Source organism: Amphibalanus amphitrite, unplaced genomic scaffold (assembly GCF_019059575.1).
Source record: "Amphibalanus amphitrite isolate SeventyFive unplaced genomic scaffold, NRLGWU_Aamphi_draft 001166F_arrow, whole genome shotgun sequence".
Lineage (NCBI taxonomy): Eukaryota > Metazoa > Arthropoda > Thecostraca > Balanomorpha > Balanidae > Amphibalanus > Amphibalanus amphitrite.
The window spans coordinates 175,671-197,236 of record NW_024882660.1 but is presented as its reverse complement, the minus strand read 5'-3'; the positions used below and the strand labels follow the sequence as shown (position 1 = coordinate 197,236).

Genomic DNA, 21,566 nt, shown 5'->3' with positions numbered 1-21,566 from the left:
TCAATTTGAAAAAGATGTATTTCAATTTGAAAAAAAAAATGCAATGCAAATCGAATGGCACGTGTTTCAAATTGAAGTGTACCTTTTTCAAATTGAGCTTCAGCTTTTTCAAACTGAAAGCAAAAAGGTGTAGAGATTAAAATAATAATAATAACAATCATAATTGACTTAAATTTTGCACCATGTATTGTCTTAGAAACATACTACTACGACTGAGCCTATCGTAATGAAACTGAATCCTGAGTAAAATTCATGAAGTGAAACACATCAACCTCACGAGAAACACTATGAAACACACTGTACAATGTAACAATGAATGAATGACTTCTGGAAACTTGCTGAAAAGCAACTATCATATCACAATAGCCGGAGCTGCAGAAGCTCGGTACATTAAACAATCCTTTATCTACATGTCTTTGAAAAATGCTGAACGCCGAGCCTCATGATCAATGCCCATCCAACATTATAGCGCCACGGCATACACATCTTTGGCAGGTTTGGTCTGCTTACAGTTGACGGCGAGATTCTGAGTTGTCAGACTAGTGAGAATGCGTGCCACAGCCTCTGCTTGCATCTCATTTGTACTCAATCCTGGATTAACGTTTCAAGAATGGGTATTAGACTGCGGTAACAGTTGATGTTCAGTAATCAAATCTATTGTTGGGTTACCGCTACGCAAAAAAGGATAGCCGAGAATATGATAAGGCGGGGAAAATAACTACATTTTGGCGACCCAAGTGTCACAGATCTAAGAGTTGCACCAATGGCACTTGTGGTCTAGCTTATACACTCTATAGTTAAGGCCGGGACTTATCCGTCTACCAAACGTCACAGCCGCTGAGTTCCCTGGCGCCCGTGGAACGTTTGATATGCTTTACTCCACACTAAACCTCACCACCTATACGCAGCAAGAATGCCCTTTACGCACAGCAGCATATCATGAGCCCTGACAAAACGGGTTCGACGTCGCCGAAACTTGTGAGCACACAATGGCAGCATGCGGTAACGCTACCGAAACTTGGAAACACAATGGAAACACAACGACAATTTTACAGCCAATGAAGCGAGTCATATGTTTCATGACGCTCCTGAGCATCAGCACGAGCCGTGGCGTTTCTTGGATAGTGAGTCTTACGCTATCGGCCGGAGGGCCTTCCGCCATATACCGTCGAGCGCTCACCGGTCCTGGCGCCTCGACGAGAACACGGTACCGTCCTTTTCTCGGTGGGTTCGGGCGCGGCGGCCGGCACGGAGTAGAGCAGCAGCCGACAGTCTGGCGATAAGATGGAGACTCCCCGGCGTTGGACTGAAGAAGCCGTGTCCTCACACAATGCCCCTGAAAGCAGAATATGTTACCGCGCTATACAATATTTATGCAGAGTTTAAAGGTGACGTCACAAAAGGTAGATTGAGACTGATAATGTGACGTCACATACCGCGACTGCTAGCAAAACGAGTATACGGTTCGCTAGTGACGTCCTTTACGAACAATCTCGAATGCCTGCTGTGGTCGTAACGTAACCTGGATGTGGCAGCAGCTGGATCGGACATCCGGTAGACCTTCACGGCGCGGGGTTGACTGGTGCCATCCTCGCAGCCCAGATCCGTCTTGGTCAGGGTGTTCGTCACGAGCTGGGTGTTATTTTCGGAGGTGAACAGATAGAGGAGCTTTAGCTTCCGGAGGGCCACTGCCAGTCTGCGACACATCAGAAGAAACGGGACAAAATTGTCAGTCTCTGAGGCACAGTCAAACAGTGTCACTATCCAACCTGAGGCCAGTTGTACCGAATCAGAAACATCGCCGGATGCGGTTATGTTAACCCGCGCCCTGGTCACCTGCGCTATCTACATCAGCTGCCCGCATGACACTAATGGGAACGTATTAGCGCCGGCGAAAATCACGGGACATTAGTGAAAGGGCAGACTGCGGCGACCCCTAGGTTGATGAACAGCTAGGGAGAACAACATTCGACAGATGGCAGCACTAGACGAGATAATCAGGCAATACTTTAATACTAGGTCACCCTCCCGCGCCTACCGGCGCTAATCGTCGTATATAGAAAACCCTGCCCGTCCTAGGTCACCCTCCCGCTCCTACCGGCTTTAATCGTCGTTTGAACATCTATATAGAAATCCCTGCCCGTCCCGTCCATAATGCCCGCTTCTCTCTCTGTCTCTCTGTCTCTCTGTCTCTCTGTCTCTCTGTCTCTCTGTGTCTCTGTGTCTCTGTGTCTCTGTGTCTCTGTGTCTCTGTGTCTCTGTGTCTCTGTGTCTCTGTGTCTCTGTGTCTCTGTGTCTCTGTGTCTCTGTGTCTCTGTGTCTCTGTGTCTCTGTGTCTCTGTGTCTCTGTGTCTCTGTGTCTCTGTGTCTCTGTGTCTCTGTGTCTCTGTGTCTCTGTGTCTCTGTGTCTCTGTGTCTCTGTGTCTCTGTGTCTCTGTGTCTCTGTGTCTCTGTGTCTCTGTGTCTCTGTGTCTCTGTGTCTCTGTGTCTCTGTGTCTCTGTGTCTCTGTGTCTCCGTGTCTCTGTGTCTCTGTGTCTCTGTCTCTTTCTCTCTCTCTCTCTCTCTCTCTCTCTCTCTCTCTCTCTCTCTCTCTCTCTCTCTCTCTCTCTCTCTCTCTCTCTCTCTCTCTCTCTCTCTCTCTCTCTCTGACTTTGTCGATCACTGATCCAATCGTATGCTTACTTACCCCTCCCCATCCGTCTCTCTCCCTCCTCTCCCCGTCTCCTTCATCGCACTTCTTCGCTCCCCTCCCTCCCTCCCTCCCTCCCTCCCTCGATTTCCTCCCCTTCCCTCCACTCCCTCCCTTCCCCTCCTCTCCCCTCCACTCCAATCCCCTCTTGGTACTGAAAAAAAAGTACTGGCTAGTGGCTTCTTCCCCGCCCGCGCCGCAGATGCATATACGTTTTTATGTCCCAGTTCAAGACGCTATACGCGTATGTATATTGGTACGCTCGTAATAGGTCACCCTCCCGCGCCTACCGGCGCTAATCGTCGTTTGAACTATTTATATACACTGTGGTTTGAACATATATAAATCCCTGCCCGTCCTAGGTCACCCCCCCCCCGCGCTTACCGGCGCTAATATTCGTTTGAACATCTATATAGAAATCCCTGCCCGTCCTAGGTCACCCTCCCGCGCCTACCGGCGCTAATCGTCGTTTGAACATCTATATAGAAATCCCTGCCCGTCCCGTCCATAATCCCGTCCATAATGCCCGCTTTTTCTCTCTCTTTCTCTCTCTCTCTCTCACTCTCTCTCTCTCTCTCTCTCTCTCTCTCTCTCTCTCTCTCTCTCTCTCTCTCTCTCTCTCTCTCTCTCTCTCTCTCTATCTCTCTTTTCCTTTCCCTTTCTCACTCCCTCCCTGCGCCTCCATCCCTCTTCCCTCCCTCCTCTCCGCTCTCTGACTTTGTCGATCACTGATCCAATCGTATGCTTATTACCCCTCCCCATCCGTCTCTCTCCCTCCTCTCCCCGTCTCCTTCATCGCACTTCTTCGCTCCCCCATCCCTCCCTCCCTCCCTCCCTCGATTTCCTCCCCTTCCCTCCACTCCCTCCCTTCCCCTCCTCTCCCCTCCACTCCAATCCCCTCTTGGTACTGAAAAAAGTACTGGCTAGTGGCTTCTTCCCCGCCCGCGCCGCAGATACATATAAGTTTTTATGTCCCAGCTCAAGACGCTATACGTATATTGGTACGCTCGTAATACTAAACATGATCGCTATTTTTTTCAGTATTTTGTGGAATTCTGTGACTAACCTATCCCAAATCTGAGTGACTCGCCCCGACCCTCCCCCGCCTTCCTCCCTCTGCACCCCCCCCCCCCCTGGACCCACCACTCACGATCGGTAATGTTTTCAGTGCTAAAGATATAATTATGCCTGCTCTGTTTCCGTCTCCGTCTTCCCTTTCTGCCTTTGTCTCTACTCTCTGTATCTGTCTCGTCTCGGATTCCATCCCCATCTCCGTCCCAGTTCCCGTCCCAGCTCCAATTCCCGCTCCCGCTCCCGCTCTCTTTCTCCGTCCCCGTCTTCATCCCCCTCCCGCTGACCGCTTCATCTCCGTCTCCGCCTCTGTCTCTGTCTCTGTATCTGTCTGGTCTCCGATTCCGTCGCCGTCTCCGTCCCCGTTCCCGCGCTCCCGCTCCCGCTCTCTTTGTCTCCGTCTCCGTCCCTGCTCCTCCACTACTGGCCGCTACATCTCCGTCTCCGTCTTCGTCTCCGTCCTGTCCCCGTGCCCTTCACCGTCCCCACTAAACATAATCGATAATCTTGTCAGTATTTTGTGGAATTCTGTAACCAACCTATCCCAAATCTAGGTACCTCGCCTCCCCCCCCCCGCCCGCCACTCAGGATCGGTAATGTAGTTATTCGTAGCGGCCGAGTGCTGCAACAAAGCTGTAAGCGCATTTTAAAAACGTCTTTCGGCTCCATCCTCTGTACTTGTTCTCTCCCCGACTCAATCATTTGCTCACTTGCCCTTCCTTCTCTCCCTCCATCATTTCTTTACCCCCTTCCCATGGCTGTATCATGCCGCATTCCCGCTTTCCGGCAGCGGCCGCTCTGACGGCACCGCAGTAACCGCACCAACCCCTCCGCCCGCTCGCCCCACACTGCGCCGCCGCCGGCCCGTGACTGCGGCCGGTCGGTCACGTGAGGACCGCAGCGACCTCTACGGGGTCGCGACCCTAGCGGCCGGGTACTGCAACTAAAGATGGAAGTACGTTTTAAAAACACCCCGAGCTGGAATCGAACCAGCGACCCATACCCCAGAAATCCACCACTCTACCAGCTGAGCCATCAAGGACGCAAGAGTTCACGCTTTGAATAAGCCATGGTACTCTGCACGGCTTGATGACATGGTCTGGTGCGTATTGCGGTGTTTTACGGCGAAGTGGTTGGGAGCAAATTTGGTTTTAAATGAAGGTTATACGCCATGTTTCTTGACCAAATTTTCAGAACAAGAGGGCAAAAGCAAGACAGTAGGCTGGAATTGGTTGTCCAGCGGCGACATGCACGTTTTATGATTGGCGATCGCCGGTCGTGTGAGCTGACGTCACGCAGACAGTCAGCGCCATCTCTGGAGCGTCTGGCGACATAGTCGAGGGGCCGAGTTTGGCTATTTGGGGGGTGCAAATGCGATTAAAAATGTGCCGCGCACATAGCCACGATCGAGAGCTGTCGATTGGTGGTTGAATCGTGTCTGTAGGTGGTGTGGTTTGGGCGGTTATCGCAAAAAACTGAAACGCTTCACGTATTATTTATTGTCGATTAATGGGAAAGGAAATAATGCCAATGTTTTGCCCTCACCAAGCATGTTACAATGACAATGGAATTATTAGGTATAATAAATATGTGAGTAGCAAATCCAACAAAAAACAAAATCCGTGAAAGAAAGGCAACGCTGGAAAACATCACCATAGTTTTCCGACGCCGAAAGAGTTCCTGCACACCGGCATCAGTGAGAGAAAAAACCTAGGATCCTAACAGACCCGCCCACCACCCCACCATCACCACATTCCTTCCCCAGTCTCCTTCCCCTCCGCTCGGTGTCTTTCAGCTACGCAAGAAGGAATCGGCAGACACAGACACCTGGGCGAGCGAGGAGGGGAAGTCGAGACCGTGGTTCCGCGCCCAGCTGCAAATTTATATGCGACCCACACCGTCCGTCATATAGACTGACCTAGAGATTGAAGCCAACTCCGTGCGAGTGAACTCGGGCACCACGGCCACCGGGCGCCGCAGGGCCTCCTTGAGCTTCAGCGTCTCCAGCTGGGAGCAGACGTGGAGAGCGTCCAGCATCGTCATGGTATGGACGCCCACTACCCAGAGAGTGAGGCCCTTCAAGTTGGTGAGCGCCGTCAGTAAGCGTCTCAGTGCTAACATAGGTCTGGCGGCGTGGCCTGTGAAACACGTGAAAAAACACACAGTGCGTTTTATGATAGTGACTTTGGCTAGAAATACATAGACATAGATAAAACACGCAGAGAAAAATACTCAGCAATGGCGACGTCCTGCCCGAATATATTGCAGACCGATAGATCGCACAAATATTACAAGTAACAGGCACTTTGGACACAACTTTTAAGACCGAGACACAACAAATTGACAAACGACCCAGTAACAGCGGCTCTGACCAGCTTCATATAATTCAAATCAAGACCTGACAAACAGCTTTACATGCACACAAACAGTGGTTGAAACACAGCAAAACTCCAAGTGATATCATACACATAAACATGCACAACGGTGACCCGTTTAAATAACTACTCGGAGGCCAAAGCGAGACATAACCTACCCGCACACCACCCGCTGCTTACCCTGTATGTACAGGTGGGTGATTCTGTTTCTGTGGTACCCGTTTGTGGGCGCAGTCAGGAGCGCCGTTAGCTGGTCCAGTAGTTGGTCTCCGGCTCGATATACGGCGACGCACAGTCCATCCACAGACGGTGGTCCGAAACACTCCACCGTCGGTTGGGTCGGCCCGTGTCCTGCGGAAAGGAACAGTCGGTGACGCAGCCATCCACGGGTCGGACACTGACAGTGGCAGAACATTGTCCGACACCGATAGTGTAACAGCCGACACCGGAACGCCAGACACTTGGCACTGACACAGCCGACACGACAGGGACTAGTACGCATTGATCTACGTGTAAATGACATCTGCCGGCTGCCCAAGAGCACGAAGCGATGCTGCGCTCTGTCCCAATCACACATATGCCAGCACGCTACGCGTTATCTCACCGGCGATGAAGAGTCTGTTGAGCGTCTTGGGGAGCGCCCGCAGCCACCAGCCGGTGCTGTCCGGGGGCACGGTCAGTGAGAGCCGCTCCAGCGCCAGCAGAGGCGTCAGCAGCGTCTCCAGGTGCCACTCGCTGACACCGGCCGGCAGCGTCACATCGCGCAGAGTGGAGGCGTTGGCGCACGCCAGCCGGCGCAGCGCCGAGGCACGCAGCTTGAACCCGCGAAGGTCGGCTGTCTCCAGAGTATTGCAGGATGTTGCTGGAATTGAGCCAGGGTATTAATGGTAAAAAATGGCGTGGAATTTCAAGGGCTCCTACTGGTTGAGTATATAGTACTTAGTAGGTGATGACTTGAACAAAACACATCCGAGAAATATTAACCACATGGGAGCTTTACCAGACAGAGGGTAAAGCTCCATTTACTCATTGATACAGCACACCAACCTCTTTCCAACTGTGTACGACGCAGGACTCACCGACCAGGCCCAGATCAGTTTGTCTCTCAGCGGTCGGCGCCTGTAGTTTGGTCATCCTCGGCTCTTCCCGCGCCATCGTCACCAGCTGAAGGACCGTGGCGGGCGCGGGGGCGCCGCCGGCGGCGGTCTGTCGATCGGCGCACTCCTGCCGACAGTCTCCGACGATGGTGTCGACGGTGGACCGCCAGCGGCGGCAGACTGTCGGCACCGACGGAACACGAAAAGGCGACACGTCAGATCCAACGCTCAAAGTGGGAGTTCGTCTGCATACAGCATCAGTCTGTCTGGAGTAGTGTTCGGTACATGTTTTATAGCTCGTGACTACCACACATCTATCGCAGACCAGACTGTTCGAGTCGATTGGATAGACTCTGCCCATACGATTGCTGACGGAAAAGCGTAAGGCCTTCCGAAACCCTGTCGCTGAAATGCGAGCTTGACAGTCGCCACACCGAAATACTCACCCCGTTTGGCGCGGAACATCTGCCTGCAGTCTAGGTTACCCAGGACCCTCTTCAGCAGTCCGTGGTCCAGGTCATTAATGTTGGCTCCGCGCTGGGCAGGCTCCTCCTCTGTCTGGGTCATGACGTCACAGCTGGCAACGGCGCCGAACTCGTACTTGACGCGAGCGTCGGCAACCAGCGGCGTCATCGCTACGTCTCCGCCCGCGCTGAGGAAGGAGACCAGGCGACGTCAGTGTCACGTGCGTGACGTCAGTGTGGCGTGGGTGACGTCATTGTGACGCAAGGACGGTGACGTCGCCAGCTCAGACGGTATGCGCTGAATACAAAGACTCATGTATGGGGGGGAGGGGTTAAAGTGAGCAGTAATTGGGTTTTCGGGAGCGCCAACTGCGGGTTCATTTGCGACTCCTGTGCACTCCAGCGCTGAACTCCCTCCCCTTTACACAATACTTATAGCGTTACTCCTGATGACAAGCTCAGTATCATCCAGAAGAATGCAAACTACTGACAGTGGGGCCGTCTATCACCAGTGTCACGCGTACGGTCACCTATCCCCTCCCCCTTCCAGCATCTCTCCGGCTGCCTCTCACCTCTGCAGAGGGTCCACGGGCGGTGCCCGCTGACGGACCTCCTCCCGTAGCTCGTCCATTGCCCCCCAGAGGCATCTCTCCGCGGCCAGACGGGCAGCCTGTTCCTCCTCCAGCTTCTGCCGCAGGCAAGCTACTTCTCCCAGGAGGTCCATCTGGAACAATGGCAGGCATCGGTAAAAACTGCTATTCGTTTTTGAATCAACGAAATCCAAGCTCAGAAGCATCACTCTACACAAATATGGGGATCAGATATTTATGCTCTACAAACACACAGGCACTCTAATAAACAAAGCTCATGTTTCAAGCTAAGGTGTGTAGACTGTAGATACTGAGAAATGAGTAAAGGCGGGTACGGTCCGTTTCTCCGTTCTTCCGTTTTGGAACGCTGTTACAGTTTTTCAGGAACGGAGGAACAGACTCATTGGATAACAGACTTGTAAGCTTGGTCGTAACTCGTAAGTGTGTGACGGGCCAATTAACTTGAGTTACATTGGTTTGTTCTTAATTTGCAGTTTGTTCTGATATTCCACTTCTCCGCTCCTGTGTTATGTTAGGAACCTTTGGTCATCCGATCGATTTATATGGTAAATTCAGTCCAGACTTTTCAAAGGAAGGATTCACTAGCGTCTAGCACAGAGCTCCCACTAAGTAGAGTTTGCTGCGTTGGCCGTGTTCTTAACCCGCGCCCGGCTGGGGGTCCTGGATTTCCACGCCCTGCTGGGGGGGGGGGGGGTGTTTGAACACTCCCCCTTGTAACTCGGCTCCTGGGCCACGTAGCGATACGCGGAAGGCGGCGTTCGAAAGAGCGTCAAAAATAATGAAGAAATCACTTCAGTCAATTTTTTGGTCAGGTCAAAGGTCAGGTCACCAGAGGTCATTGAAGGCAAAATTTCGCCGATTTCCAGGTCGAATGTCGAAAATTTCCAAGAAGCCAACGCATAACTCGGGAACCAATAGAGCTACAGCGCCGCGGAAAAGCGCATTCGATAGCCCTATTAACGCCCTTTCTGAGTAATTCTCTCAGATTTGACCTACCGTCAACGGTTTTGCCTGCAGGGGGCAAAAACTGCAAAAATAGCCGATTTTTTCGGAAACAGTTTTTCTGCAATAACTTTTGACTCAAGCCTTGTACGAGCTTACTTTTACCAGCATCGTGTTCCTCTCGTCAAGACGCATCAAATGAACTATAACTTGACCTTGAAAGGTCAACTTGAAAATTTGACCTCAGGTCAAGGTCATGACCTGACCGGAAAGGGTCATGTTGCATATCAGTCGATCCGTATCGTCTAGCTGAACACATCAAAGGCGTTTTCATCGCTCTAGCATGCCTCTATCAAAAGTTATTTGCGAAAAACTGTTAGATACTATTCGTGACCTAAGATGACCTCAGGGCATAAACAAGGGTCACGGACACCATTTTCATGTTCAGTGTGTCTAAACCAATTGTAATTCGGTGTTTGGGAGTGTTTATAATGTCTTTCGTCCAAAAGAGGCGCATTTCAATTTTCTCCCATTGACTTATAATGGGGAGGTCGCAAAATTGACCTGACCTTAGGTCATCGATATCAAAATTCTGAGATATACATTTTGTACATGCTATTGCTCTTAACATCGCTGAAAGTTTCAAAGCGATCGGTCACTCGGTGTAGCTATGACAGACATTGAAACTTTTTATGAGGTGAGGTCACTTCAAGTGACCTGGTGACCTGACCTTGAATGACCTTGGTCTGAAATTTTCACAAGATGTGTAAAATTGATGTATGATAAGGTGTACCAAAAACCACAAGGGGGGGTGTTCAAACACCCCCCCCCCCAGCAGGGCGCGGGTTAAACCTCTGCCTCCAATCGCGCAATGCCTGTTCTATGGCAGCATTTGGATAACATACACACATAGCCGCGAAAGGCCAGTCCCCTGACTTCGGCTAGCTACATCCTGCCAAAAGCCGCAACCATACCCGTCAGGAGGCACATAAGCACCGAGCGACCGTCACGCCTCAAACCCGGAATTTGCGACTGGGACGTGCCCCTTCACCACGCGGAGTTAAACGCTCTTCCGACTGAGCTACTAAAACGACTGCGGCGTTTGTCTAGGAACTAATTTCCTGGGCCCTGTTTCACCGGTGATAGCAGCACGCTGCTTTTACACGTGTCAAATTGGGTTTCCATGGAAACGTCAACAGGCCCATTGCTCCAACACTACCACAAGTGTGACGTCAGCTCGCGCAATTTGATAGCAGCGTGGTAGCAGCGTCCCGTGAAACACCGCCCAGGTTTGGTTGTGGCAAGTGAACAGAATAGCTGACCGACCTCACAGAGCCAACCCATTGGTCCATTGCTCGCCCCAGTTCGCCGGTCCATGGTCCCTACTCCCTGGCACCCGGTCCCAACTCCCTCGTCCAAATCGCTGGTGCTTCGTGTCAGTCTGCCAGCCAATCGTACCACTCCACAGCCCCTCGTCCCAGCCCAACAATCCCTTGTCCGTCTGCCAGTCTATGGCCCCAGTTCGAGCCTCAGTCCGCTGGTTCTGGGACACATCTCTCCTCCTAGCTCTCAGTCCCTACTTCAGAACTATCCAGTCCCCAATCACAGCCAGCTGGTCACTTGTTCCAACCAGTTAATCTCTTGTCTTACCCACCCAGACACCAAAGCCAGCAGGCAGCAGGTACTGGAGCACGTCATCCCTTGTCCCTGCCACCAATCGCATTCGCCTGTCCCAGCCAACCAGGCGGGCAGCCGGGCTGTGGTGTGATACCGGGGTCGTGGTATCCCATCCCCGGCGCCGATGTCAGAGACGGTACCTACCTGGTCCGGGCTGTACCTGGCCCCGGACTGTACCGGGCCTCACTGGCAGAGGCGGGACGACAGGGGCAGGGTTACCGCTGCTAGGGAAATTTCCCTTTTCTATGGAAATCAGCGAAGATCTAGGGATATATGGATTTCACACGAAATCTAGGGAAATGCCACCAGCCCGAAAAATTGTTGTTTTTTCCTGCAGTTCTGCGTTGTTCCATTTCGGGTGCGGCTAATTTTTTACATCAAAGTTTTTGTTTTGGCGCAATTTATACAATGTCTAGTGCATATCACTCCCATTCGGTCAAACTGACGGTGCAAAATAATGCATCGACTCGTCTCTTACGCCAGCACTACCGCTACCCATACGGCAGTTTCCCGCGTCCTGCAACACACCACAATTTGCGATATATCACGCAATTCTATTATACCACATACAGTAATTTGTTATATGCCAGCAATTTCATCAGAATCTCTTACGTTAACGTAACAGATTGTAGTTAGGGGAGAACGGGGCCAGTTGAAACACGGGGTCAGATGAAACATGGCTTTATTTTCAACAATATGCAACATATGGCGTTGCCGACACCACTGCGCATCCGCGCTCGACCACTTCCTATGTCAACGGCGTTTGGGCGGCAAACGGACGGTAATTTTGATTTGACACTTGTTTTTGTGTTTTTGAGGGGCGTTTGGGAGAAATCGTTTTTATGAATATTTTGTGATATCTCATATACCTTTGTTTGCTGAAAGAAGAACTCCTGGCTCCGGAATAACACCTTATTTGGCCCTTCATTCAGCATGATGCCGTCCCTTCAGCCAGGGGCGGATCCAGCCGATCCGTTTGGGGAGGGCAAAAGTTTAGCCGACCATCGGCGACCCCGACCCACCACCGCGCCAGTGACCAAGTTACTTCACAACGCCAGTTACACCATCTTACCGTAAGATGGTGTAAAATGTCTTATGTTAGCCCGTGCGCAGCCGCGCTGGGGCTCCTGGATTTTCATGCCCCTGGGGGATGTTTGAACACCCATATCCCTTCTAACTCGGCTCATGGGCCACGTAGCAACACGCGGTAGGCGGCGTTTGAAAGAGTGTCAAACATAATGACCAAATTACCCCAGTCACTTTTAAGGTCAGGTCAGATGTCAGATCACCAGAGCCCATCAAAGGCCAAATCCCGATAATATTTAGGTCCAGTTTCGACAATTTTTGAAGAACTGGCGCATAACTCGGAAACGAATAGAGCTAGAGCGCCCCAGAAAAGCTAATTTGATAGCACTGTTACTGCTCTTTCTGGATAATTCGCTCAGATTGGACCTAAGATCAACGGTTTAGCCTCCAGGGGAGACTGCCATAATATATACTATTTTTACGAGAACGGATTTTCTGCGATAACTTTTGAATCAAACCTTGTGCAATCTTACTTTTACCGGCATCGTGTTCCTCTCGCGAAGACGCGTCGAATGAGTTATAATTTGATCTTAGAAAGTGAACTTACAACTTTGACATTTGGTCAAGTCATGACCCGACCGGAAAAGTCCGTGTTGCATATCAGTCGATCCGTATCGTAAAGCTGAACAAATCTAAGGTGTTTCTATTGCTCTAGAATGCCTCCAGCAGAAGTTATTAGCGAATTGCTGCAAACTATTGCATATCTTTCGTGACCTGAGATGATCTCAGGGACATAAGGAGGGGTCACGGGTGCTATTTTCCGGTTCACTGTTTGCCGTTTAGGTTGTAACTCGGTATTGTTAAGAGTGACGTTTCTTATAAATTTAGCACGAATGTTAGAAAGGGCGGATTGACGGGAGCCGGAGCCTACGCTAAGCAGAGCTTGTTGCGTAGAGCCCGACCTCTACCGTCCGATCGCGTAATTCCGGGCGACATGAGGATTTAGTTTAACGTTTAACGATGCCAATGTTTAACGTGCCCTTCAAAGCCGGACACGGCCTGTACCACTCCTGACTTTGACTGGCTGCGGCTGCTCCCACCAACCTCAGACCATCCCCGTCAGGAGTCTCAAATATCGAGCGCCGGAGCGACTCAAACCCGGGCTCTCACTACCGGGAGTCCATTGCTTTACCAACTGAGCTACCGGACAGGAGGTTTGTCCAAAAAAGGTGCCTTTCAATTTTCTCTTATTGACTTATAGTGGAGAGGTCGCAAAAATGACCTAGCCCTAGGTCATTGATATAAAAATCATGTGACTAACATTTTGTACATAGGTACTGTTACCTTTATTAACTGCTGAAAGTTTCAAAGCGATCCGTCACTCGGTTTAGCTATGACAAGCATTGGAACTGTTTTTAGGTTATGTCACTTGAGGTACAGCTTAGTGACTTCGTGACCTTGAGAGACCTTGGTCTGACATTTTCAGAACATATGCAAAAAATAGGTTTAAAATGGCGGCTAGGCATGTCGCCGTTTTTTTTACGCGGAACGCTCCACAGCAATGAGGCTCCCAACAAATGACAAAACTGTGGATTGCTTAGGTAATTTCGAATATAGGGCGGTGGGCGTCTTACCCGACTGGGCATCTTGCCCCATGTTACCTCACACCATGGCCATTGGCCACACTGCATATGCTTATGCATGCATTCAGTTCAGGGGGTTCAATCTAATATCAGCATATCGACCCAAAATATCAGCAGCCAGTGGTCAGCTCCTTCCTTCGGAATGGCCGTCACGGAAAGAAGCCCTGCTTTTCGTCCATATAGGCATCGACGCCGTATTAGATTTGCTCACCGCTACATGCTTTGGGAGGGGCAAAAAGATAGTCTTGCCCACACGATTTGGCTTTGGGGAGGGCAAATGCCCATTTTGCCCTCCCCTGGATCCGCCACTGCCTTCAGCTCGTTTGACATGTGCTTTACGGCGCGTGCGAGATGGCGGGAGCGGATGGGGTCAATTGAAACGCTTCTCTGAGGGTCAGTTGAAACAGGGCCACAGGCTATTTCAATGGACCCCGGTGACCTTTGCAATGGTTATTGTTCAGGGGCTGTAAACATTAAAGGAAATAGTCCACCTTTGAAATGAGCTTTTAAACTGAAATGGTAGTTTAACAGAGCTCAATTTTTGACCCCTTTTTCTCCAGCCTTTTGCTTGAAAGCACACTATAGCCTGAGATATTTCTCATTTTTCTCATCCACCCATTTTACCATAGTCTTTGTACTTTATGTCACCTATTATGAGGAACTTTGCACTTTTAGCTTTCCAACGACCTATTGAATGTAGCATTTGGAAAAGTAAACCGGACAAAATATCTCTTTAAGAAAGTGGCCTTAAAGAGGAAAACATCCCATTGTTAAGGATAGGAGCAATTGACCCCATGGGTTGGTTCAATTGACCCTCGCATCGGGGTCATTTGAAACGGGCGTAGAGCTGTTTTATAAGCATGCGTTTGGCAGCAAAATATGTTTGAAACATAATTTTACATATCTTAAAATAAAGCCAAAAGAGCATATTTTTTCATGGCATTGAGCATTTTTCGATATGACAACTAGATCTCGCTGTGCATGTCAATATATAAAAAGTGGTTCAACTGGCCCCGCTCTCCCCTAATCGCTGTTTTAGGACGCCGACTATAACCATAAGCGGCGGAACGGGGAAGGCACCGGAGCACCGTGCCCCCTTTGATTTTGGCATTTTAACATTAGCCCTATGGGCGTTGCATGGAAAGATGGGACCAAAAGTCGTCAGTGCCCCCCCCCCCCTTAATTGAAGGTGTTCCGCCGCTACTGACTATAACACGAATGGTTAAAATGAGGAAAGTACATCAAATTCCATGAAAATAACCGCATCTAGGGAAATGATTTTTAAAAAAGGGAAATTTTCGTGAGAATCTGGGGAAACCAGCGAGACGCCAGCGGTAACGCTGGACAGGGGGTCTGGGGACGGAAGGACCGGGTGGGGGCTCGTGCGGTGTGACGGGGAGTGTGCGGTGGCCCGTTTCGCGCGATCGGACAAATACACTGGCACTGAGTCATTAGCAGGATACTTGGCAACTCTTTAGAAATCTGACTTAACCAAAAAACTTGCACCCAAGTCAGTCCACAAATAAAGGTTGCACTGCATGTCAATTGGATTCCGCGTTGCGCTCTCGGCGGGAACGGACGTATCTCATCGAGCTCCAACCCCGACTCTCATCGGCACCCTGACTCAGCTGTTGGTTATCATAGTTGGCTAGCTTCAGAAGATCGGTATTTCGCTTAGTGCTCCAGAATCTCACGATATAATTTCTGGTGCTCCCTGGCTTGACTTTAGAGCATTTTTCCTCGTTAATCTTTTTCTCGTAGTTTAATGATGCCGGTTCAACATTCGCCTCCACCAACAAGAAAAAAGAAGGCTGCTGCCACGTCGAAATCAGCTGATGCGGGATCTCAAATTCAAACGATTCAAACGCCCCCTCCGAGATTGTCGCAAGTTAAAGCGGTTGCATGTGGTTCGGCGGTTGAAACCGAAAACGGACATGAATGTTCGAGTTCTGCAACGCAGGATCAGGGGAATGCTGCAAAAACGGCTCAACTAGATCCCCAACAGTCAACTGCTCAAGGTATGGATGGATCAGCCCACAAAATCATTGGTAAGCTGGACGATAGCGTTTATGAAAAATGGGAGCATAACTCTGTATCTATTTCTCGGTCATCTAGCGACACTAGTGCAGATAGCGAAGGGGTTGTATGCAAGGGTGGACCAGGAAAGGCATGCGGAGAGGCTGTCCGTGCTGATGATTCGGGTGTTCAGTGTGACAGGTGCCACGGCTGGTACCATTCCTCATGTCAGGGTATCTCCAAACTGGCCCTGCGAGCCCTCGACAGACACAAAGTGCTGGCCTGGCTCTGTACCCACTGCAAAGATGAATGAAAAGAAACAGAAAACAGCAGGTAACTCTTGCATCTCTTGCTGACAAGGTAGATTCTTTGGGCGAGTCCCTTCGGAACCATCTTGCTGATGTTCAAAACTCCTTCAGGGAGAAGCAGGCAACTCTTGAGAAGCAGCTTGCTGAGCTCAAAGCACAAGACGAGAAGAACATCCTCATCCTGGATCAGTCCTTGAAGGAGAACGAGACCTTCAAAAGGACATATGCTGACATGGTGAAGGGTTCTTGCGACGAAGTTGTGAGAAAGGTGAGCAACCAAATCTCAGCGCTCCCCAAAACTGGCATGGCTGGGTCAAACAGGACTGCTGCTCACGAACTCACAGGTGCCCTAGACGACTACATGGATAAGGAAAAAAGAAAACAAAACCTTGTTGTACATAACCTGCCCGAACAAGCCTCTGACTCCCAGGCTGAACGAGCTGCCCATGATGCGGAACTCTTCAAGTCAATGATAAGAGATGAAATGAAGTTGAATGTGAAAGTGCAGAAGTCCTTCAGAGTTGGAAAGAAAGTGGAGAGTAAGGCTAGACTGCTTATAATCACCTTAGAAGAGGCCTCTGCCAAGCATGATATCCTCAAGCTGGCTCCACAGCTTAGGCACTCAAAGAAGTACGTGAACATATATGTGACCCCAGACCTGACTAGGAAAGAAAGAGAAACAAACAAGAAACTAAGAGATGAGCTGAACAGACGCAAAGGTACTGGTGAGACGAATATTGCCATCCGGAGCGGTAAGATAGTCAACCTGAACTCTGTTGCCAAAGCAGGAAGAAAGCAGTCACAGAGTGGAGCTGCCCAGGGACCTGTGGCCCCGGAGCTGGCTGTCGCCTCCGTGGGAGCTGTCAGTGACCACTCTGCTGGTCGTGTGCCCGCAGAGCTGGCTGTCGCTCCCGCGGGGGCTGGCAGTGACCACTCCAATGGGGCTGGAGTTGCGGAGCCGGCCATTGCAGCCCCGGGAGCTGTCAGTGACCACTCCGCTGGACCTGCGGTCGCGGAGCTGGCTGTCGCTCCTGCGGGAACTGCCAGTAACCGCTCTGCACAGACTGCTCAGCTACATGAAAAGAGGCAGACTGGAGTTGCTACCCAAGCTGGTAGGACTGTGGCCGCAGAGCCGGCTGTCGCTCCTGCAGGAGCTGTCAGAGACCGCTCTGCTCAAACTGCCCAGTCATTCAACGGTGGACAGACTCCCATGGGGACTGATGCTGGCAATGGGCAGTCTGCCCAGCAGGACAATTTGGCTAAGGGTGCAGGACACACTGCTACACCTGCTCAAGCCCCTGGGCATGAAGCCCAGAAAAGTATCTTTGCTGAAAATTGACTACATGGAAGGGGCAATGCGCAAAGGAAGACAAGCATGCAGGTTCTCTACACAAACGCAGATCAACTCCCAAACAAAAGAGACGAGCTCTGTATGAAAATAACTGGCAATGAACCAGATCTTATTCTAGTCACAGAGGTAATTCCAAAAGCACAATCAGTTCCCATCAGTAAGGCTGTAATCTCCATTCCTGGCTACACTCTGTACACAAACTTCGATCCCTCTCAACCTGAATTGGGATCCAGTGGTCGCCGAGGAGTAGGCATATATGTAAAGACCTGCCTCCAAGCTTCAGAGATAACTGTCAGCTCAACGACTTACATCGAACAACTATGGTTGTATCTACCTTTGACAAACGATGACAAGCTTCTTATTGGATGCATCTACCGAAGTCCCTCCCAAAATACAAGAGATGTTTCTGATGAACTGTGTCATCTTCTACATGCTGCCTGCTCATCAGGTCACTCACATCTACTAATTGCGGGAGACTTCAATATGCCTCAAATTGACTGGGAAAATAACTTCTCCCCGGCTCCACCCCTGGATATCTCACACAGGTTCCTGGAGGCACTGGATGACTGTTTTCTCAATCAGCAGGTCACCCAACCAACTCGTTTCCGCCCAGGTGAGACTCCCCACCTATTAGATCTCATTGTGACAAATGCGGATGGGATGGTGCAAAACATCCATCACGAAGCTGGACTTGGCAGAAGTGACCATGTCATCCTGAGATTCGATCTGTGTTGTTACACTTACCAGCAAATCGCTCCCGCAGCCCACGCAAACTATTTCAAAGGGAATGCAGCAGAGTTCATTGAGAAGCTCCACGACACTGACTGGGACCCAATGGCAAACCTCACGATCGACGAAAAGTACCAGTTTATCACGGATTGTATCAAAACAAGTGCACAAGAATGCTTCCCGACCAGCAAGAGGAAGTCTAACCGCAAGAACATCTACATCAATGGCCGAGCCCTACGACTCAAAAAGGAGAAAGAAAGACTCTGGACGGTATACTCTCAAACCCAGGATATCCTAGACTACAGCAGATTTACCCGCTGTAGAAACCAGTTGCGGGCCTTGACTAGGAAGCTGAGGAGGGACTTCGAGGAGGAACTGGTCAAAAACGTCAAAACCAACCCAAAGGTATTCTGGCGCTATTCAAATTCAAGACTCAAGACTAAGGCTGGACTGGACAATCTCGTAGATGGCTCCGGGAGCATCGTGTGCGATGACAGAGATAAGGCCCAATTACTCAACTCGTTCTTCAGCAGTGTTTTTACAGACGAGGACAGATCTCACATTCCGGAGCCAACCAACCAATTCACAGGCGAGCCAATCGAGACTGTTCCCATTACAACTGATGCGGTTCGGCTAAAACTTGCTCACCTGAAGACAGATGCCGCCCCTGGCCCGGATGGCTTGCACCCGAAGCTGCTACAACTTGGTGCTGCGGCTCTGGCTGGCCCACTGTCATCACTGTTCGCTGAATCTCTGGAACAAGGAAATGTCCCTTCAATATGGAAATCTGCGGCAGTGGTTCCGATCCACAAGAAGGGTAGCAGGAGTGCCCCAGAAAACTACCGACCAATCAGTTTGACGTCCATTCCATGCAAGATCATGGAGTCTCTGGTGCGTGACGCCCTCGTGGAGTTCCTCGTCTCCACTGGCCAGCTGTCCAAGCACCAGCACGGGTTCCGTCCCCGTAGATCCTGCAGCTCTCAACTCATGGAGGTTCTGGACGACTGGACCAAGATGCTCGAGCGGGGTGATCCCGTCGACGTGGCATACTTAGATTTCCGAAAAGCATTTGACTCTGTCCCACACAACCGACTTCTGAAAAAGTTGAGGTGTTCTGGGATATCTGGCAAACTTCTCAAGTGGATTGAGGCATTCCTTTCCGGACGCAATCAAAAAGTCGTTGTAAACGGAAGCCTTTCAGACTCATTGGCTGTCAGAAGCGGAGTTCCTCAAGGCTCGGTCCTGGGACCCCTCTTGTTTCTGTTGTTTGTCGACGATATCCCCTCTGTGGTAGACTGTTCTGTGAAAATGTTCGCAAAGCTCTATCGGGACGTGTCAACGCTTTATGACAGTGACTCGAGCTCTGCAGCTGCTGAGGTTGTGGAACTGGCTGTCGCCCAACAAAGGGCTGGCAGGAACCATTCCACTCAACTTACCCAGCGCGCCCCTGAAGAGCGACGTCTGAACACGGTTGGAGCCCTGCCTGAGGATGATGAAGAGGGAGAGGTGGCTGTCTCTCATGTCAGAGATGTCAGATACCACTCTGCCCGACCATCGCCTATGCAGCAGGCGCGAGACCCGACGGCCGTAACGACACTTCAAGGCGATATTGATGCCCTGGTGGAATGGTCTGACCGATGGCAGCTCCCATTTAACGAGGGGAAGTGCAAGATCCTGCATCTGGGACGGAACAATCCTCGAATCAAGTACACCATGAGAGGGGTCGAACTAGAGGCGGTGGAAACAGAACGCGATCTTGGTGTCCACATTGACTCTTCGCTTAAATTTCGCAAGCAGGCTGCCACTGCTGCGGCGAAGGCCAACCAGATCCTGGCAGTCATTAAGCGTTCATTCGAGCTTATCGACGAGTTCACACTCCCACTGCTGTACAAGACTCTGGTACGCCCACACTTGGAGTTCGGAAATGTGGCATGGGGTCCGTTCAACCGCGCGGATCAACTCCTTATTGAAAAGGTCCAAAGGAGAGCAACACGCCTGGTGGCCTCGATTAGACACCTCCCCTATGAAGTACGAATGCAAACCCTAAAACTGCCTACACTGTCCTACCGTCGACGACGTGGAGATATGATCCAGATGTACCAGCTGTTCAATGGAGGGGTCGACCTGTCTCCGGAGGATTTCTTTTCGACTGCCACTGACGATCGTACCCGAGGCCACTCGCGCAAAGTCCAGAAGCCCAGAGCTGAAAGCCGACCAAGAAGGCAGTCGTTCGGACTCCCGGTAGTGAGAGCCCGGGTTCGAGACGCTCCGGCGCTCGATATTTGAGACTCCTGACGGGGATGGTCTGCGGTTGGTGGGAGCAGCCGCAGCCAGTTGAAGTCAGTTGAGTGGGACAGGCCGTGTCCGGCTTTGAAGGGCACGTTAAACTTTGGCATCTAAATTCTCCCGTTACCCAGAATTGCGCGATCGGACGGTAGGGGTCGGGGTCTACGCAACAAGCTCTGCTTAGCGTGGGCTCCGGCTCTGTCAATCCGTCCATTCAAAACGTTCGAGCTAAATTTATAAAAAAAAAGTGTGAGGGTTGTCAACGATTGGAATAGCTTGCCCTCGTCGGTCGTCGGAGCTGTCTCTGTCGAACAGTTCAAATCAAGACTGGACGCCCATTGGGCAAACATCAGGTATCTGATACCTGACAGGAGTTAGACAAGTCCCACATGTTACGAGCTCGATGAGAACGGTTCCCTACAGGCATAGCAGCCTCTAAATTCCGATCAAATTAAGGTAAGGTAAGGTAAGGTAAGGTCAATTGTCACAAGTTTGTTTTGTTGGGTTAGGCCTCTTTGGTCCATAAAGACAATTGCAGAGCTGGTAGGATGACAGGAATTAGGGGGAGAAATCGGTCTGAGCAAGCACCCTGGTGAGTCGCCGGGGCTGAGACCCGAGCGTGAGCTTATCCAATTTGAATTGGACAGGCTAACCAGCCCCCCAAGCCGAAGCACACAATGTACCAGGCTATGGGTGTGATTTCTTGGGAGCTGCGGTGCGCTCCAATGGGAGCCATCCATAAGGGTTAAGTTGCCTGTCCCAGTCCAGCCCGGTTCAAGGGGTTGCGGCGCGGAGGACTTGAATGTCCCGGGGATAGAAACAACCAAATGGTTTAGTTCAAGTTAGTAACGCGGTTCAGGTTGGAATGCAAGGAATTATGCATTGACCATGGCTTTGGGTATCTACCTATATTGAGAGAATATTGAGGCTCAAATGGGTAAGCCTCGTAGAATTGGAATGACTCGAACTTGCCTAAAAAAACTCCCATAAAAAACTGCCATCGCAATCGCAAAATATTGATATCCTCAGATCTCTTAAGTGTGAGGTACCTAGACCATATTTCGATGAATGATGAGAATTACTTTTCCGACATTCCTGTCACCATACACCGCGTTCCCCTAAGTCCTATTTCTGTTTTAAAACTCCGAACCACTTTGACTTGAATTCAAAATAAACGCCAACAGCAAATCATCGACAAAAACAGCGCGCAAGTCTCATTCATTAATATTCCTTCATTGAGGATAGGTCCTAAAAGTTTTGTGACGTCATGCTGACATGTG

General features: G+C 50.6%; 1 protein-coding gene across 7 annotated transcripts; it reads right to left on the bottom strand.

Moving 5' to 3' along the window:
- Nucleotides 1–163: 163 nt before the first annotated feature.
- LOC122370762 lies at nt 164–21,488 on the bottom strand. Of its 7 annotated transcripts, none has more exons than XM_043346656.1 (9): nt 21,336–21,488; nt 8,270–8,421; nt 7,680–7,885; nt 7,216–7,413; nt 6,741–6,998; nt 6,317–6,487; nt 5,680–5,899; nt 1,523–1,696; nt 164–1,336 (listed from the first exon to the last, which is right to left on the bottom strand). In XM_043346656.1, the coding sequence occupies exons 2-9, from the start codon at nt 8,419–8,421 to the stop codon at nt 1,324–1,326; spliced, it is 1,392 nt and encodes a 463-aa protein (XP_043202591.1). In that variant the 5' UTR covers nt 21,336–21,488; the 3' UTR covers nt 164–1,323. The 7 variants fall into 7 exon arrangements, with proteins under 7 accessions (XP_043202591.1, XP_043202593.1, XP_043202594.1 ...); XM_043346658.1 differs by having other exon boundaries at nt 21,369–21,488; XM_043346659.1 differs by having other exon boundaries at nt 21,259–21,476.
- Nucleotides 21,489–21,566: the final 78 nt, after the last annotated feature.

Bases quoted from the DNA above. Each gene is read 5' to 3' on its own strand.
- LOC122370762 (XM_043346656.1), bottom strand. From the start codon at position 8,421: ATGGACCTCCTGGGAGAAGTAGCTTGCCTGCGGCAGAAGCTGGAGGAG. The intron at 7,886-8,269 runs GTGAGAGGCAGC...CTCCTTCCTCAG, and splicing joins CCCGTGGACCCTCTGCAGAG to CGCGGGCGGAGACGTAGCGA. The intron at 1,697-5,679 runs GTCAGTCTATAT...GATGTGTCGCAG, and splicing joins GAGTTGGCTTCAATCTCTAG to ACTGGCAGTGGCCCTCCGGA.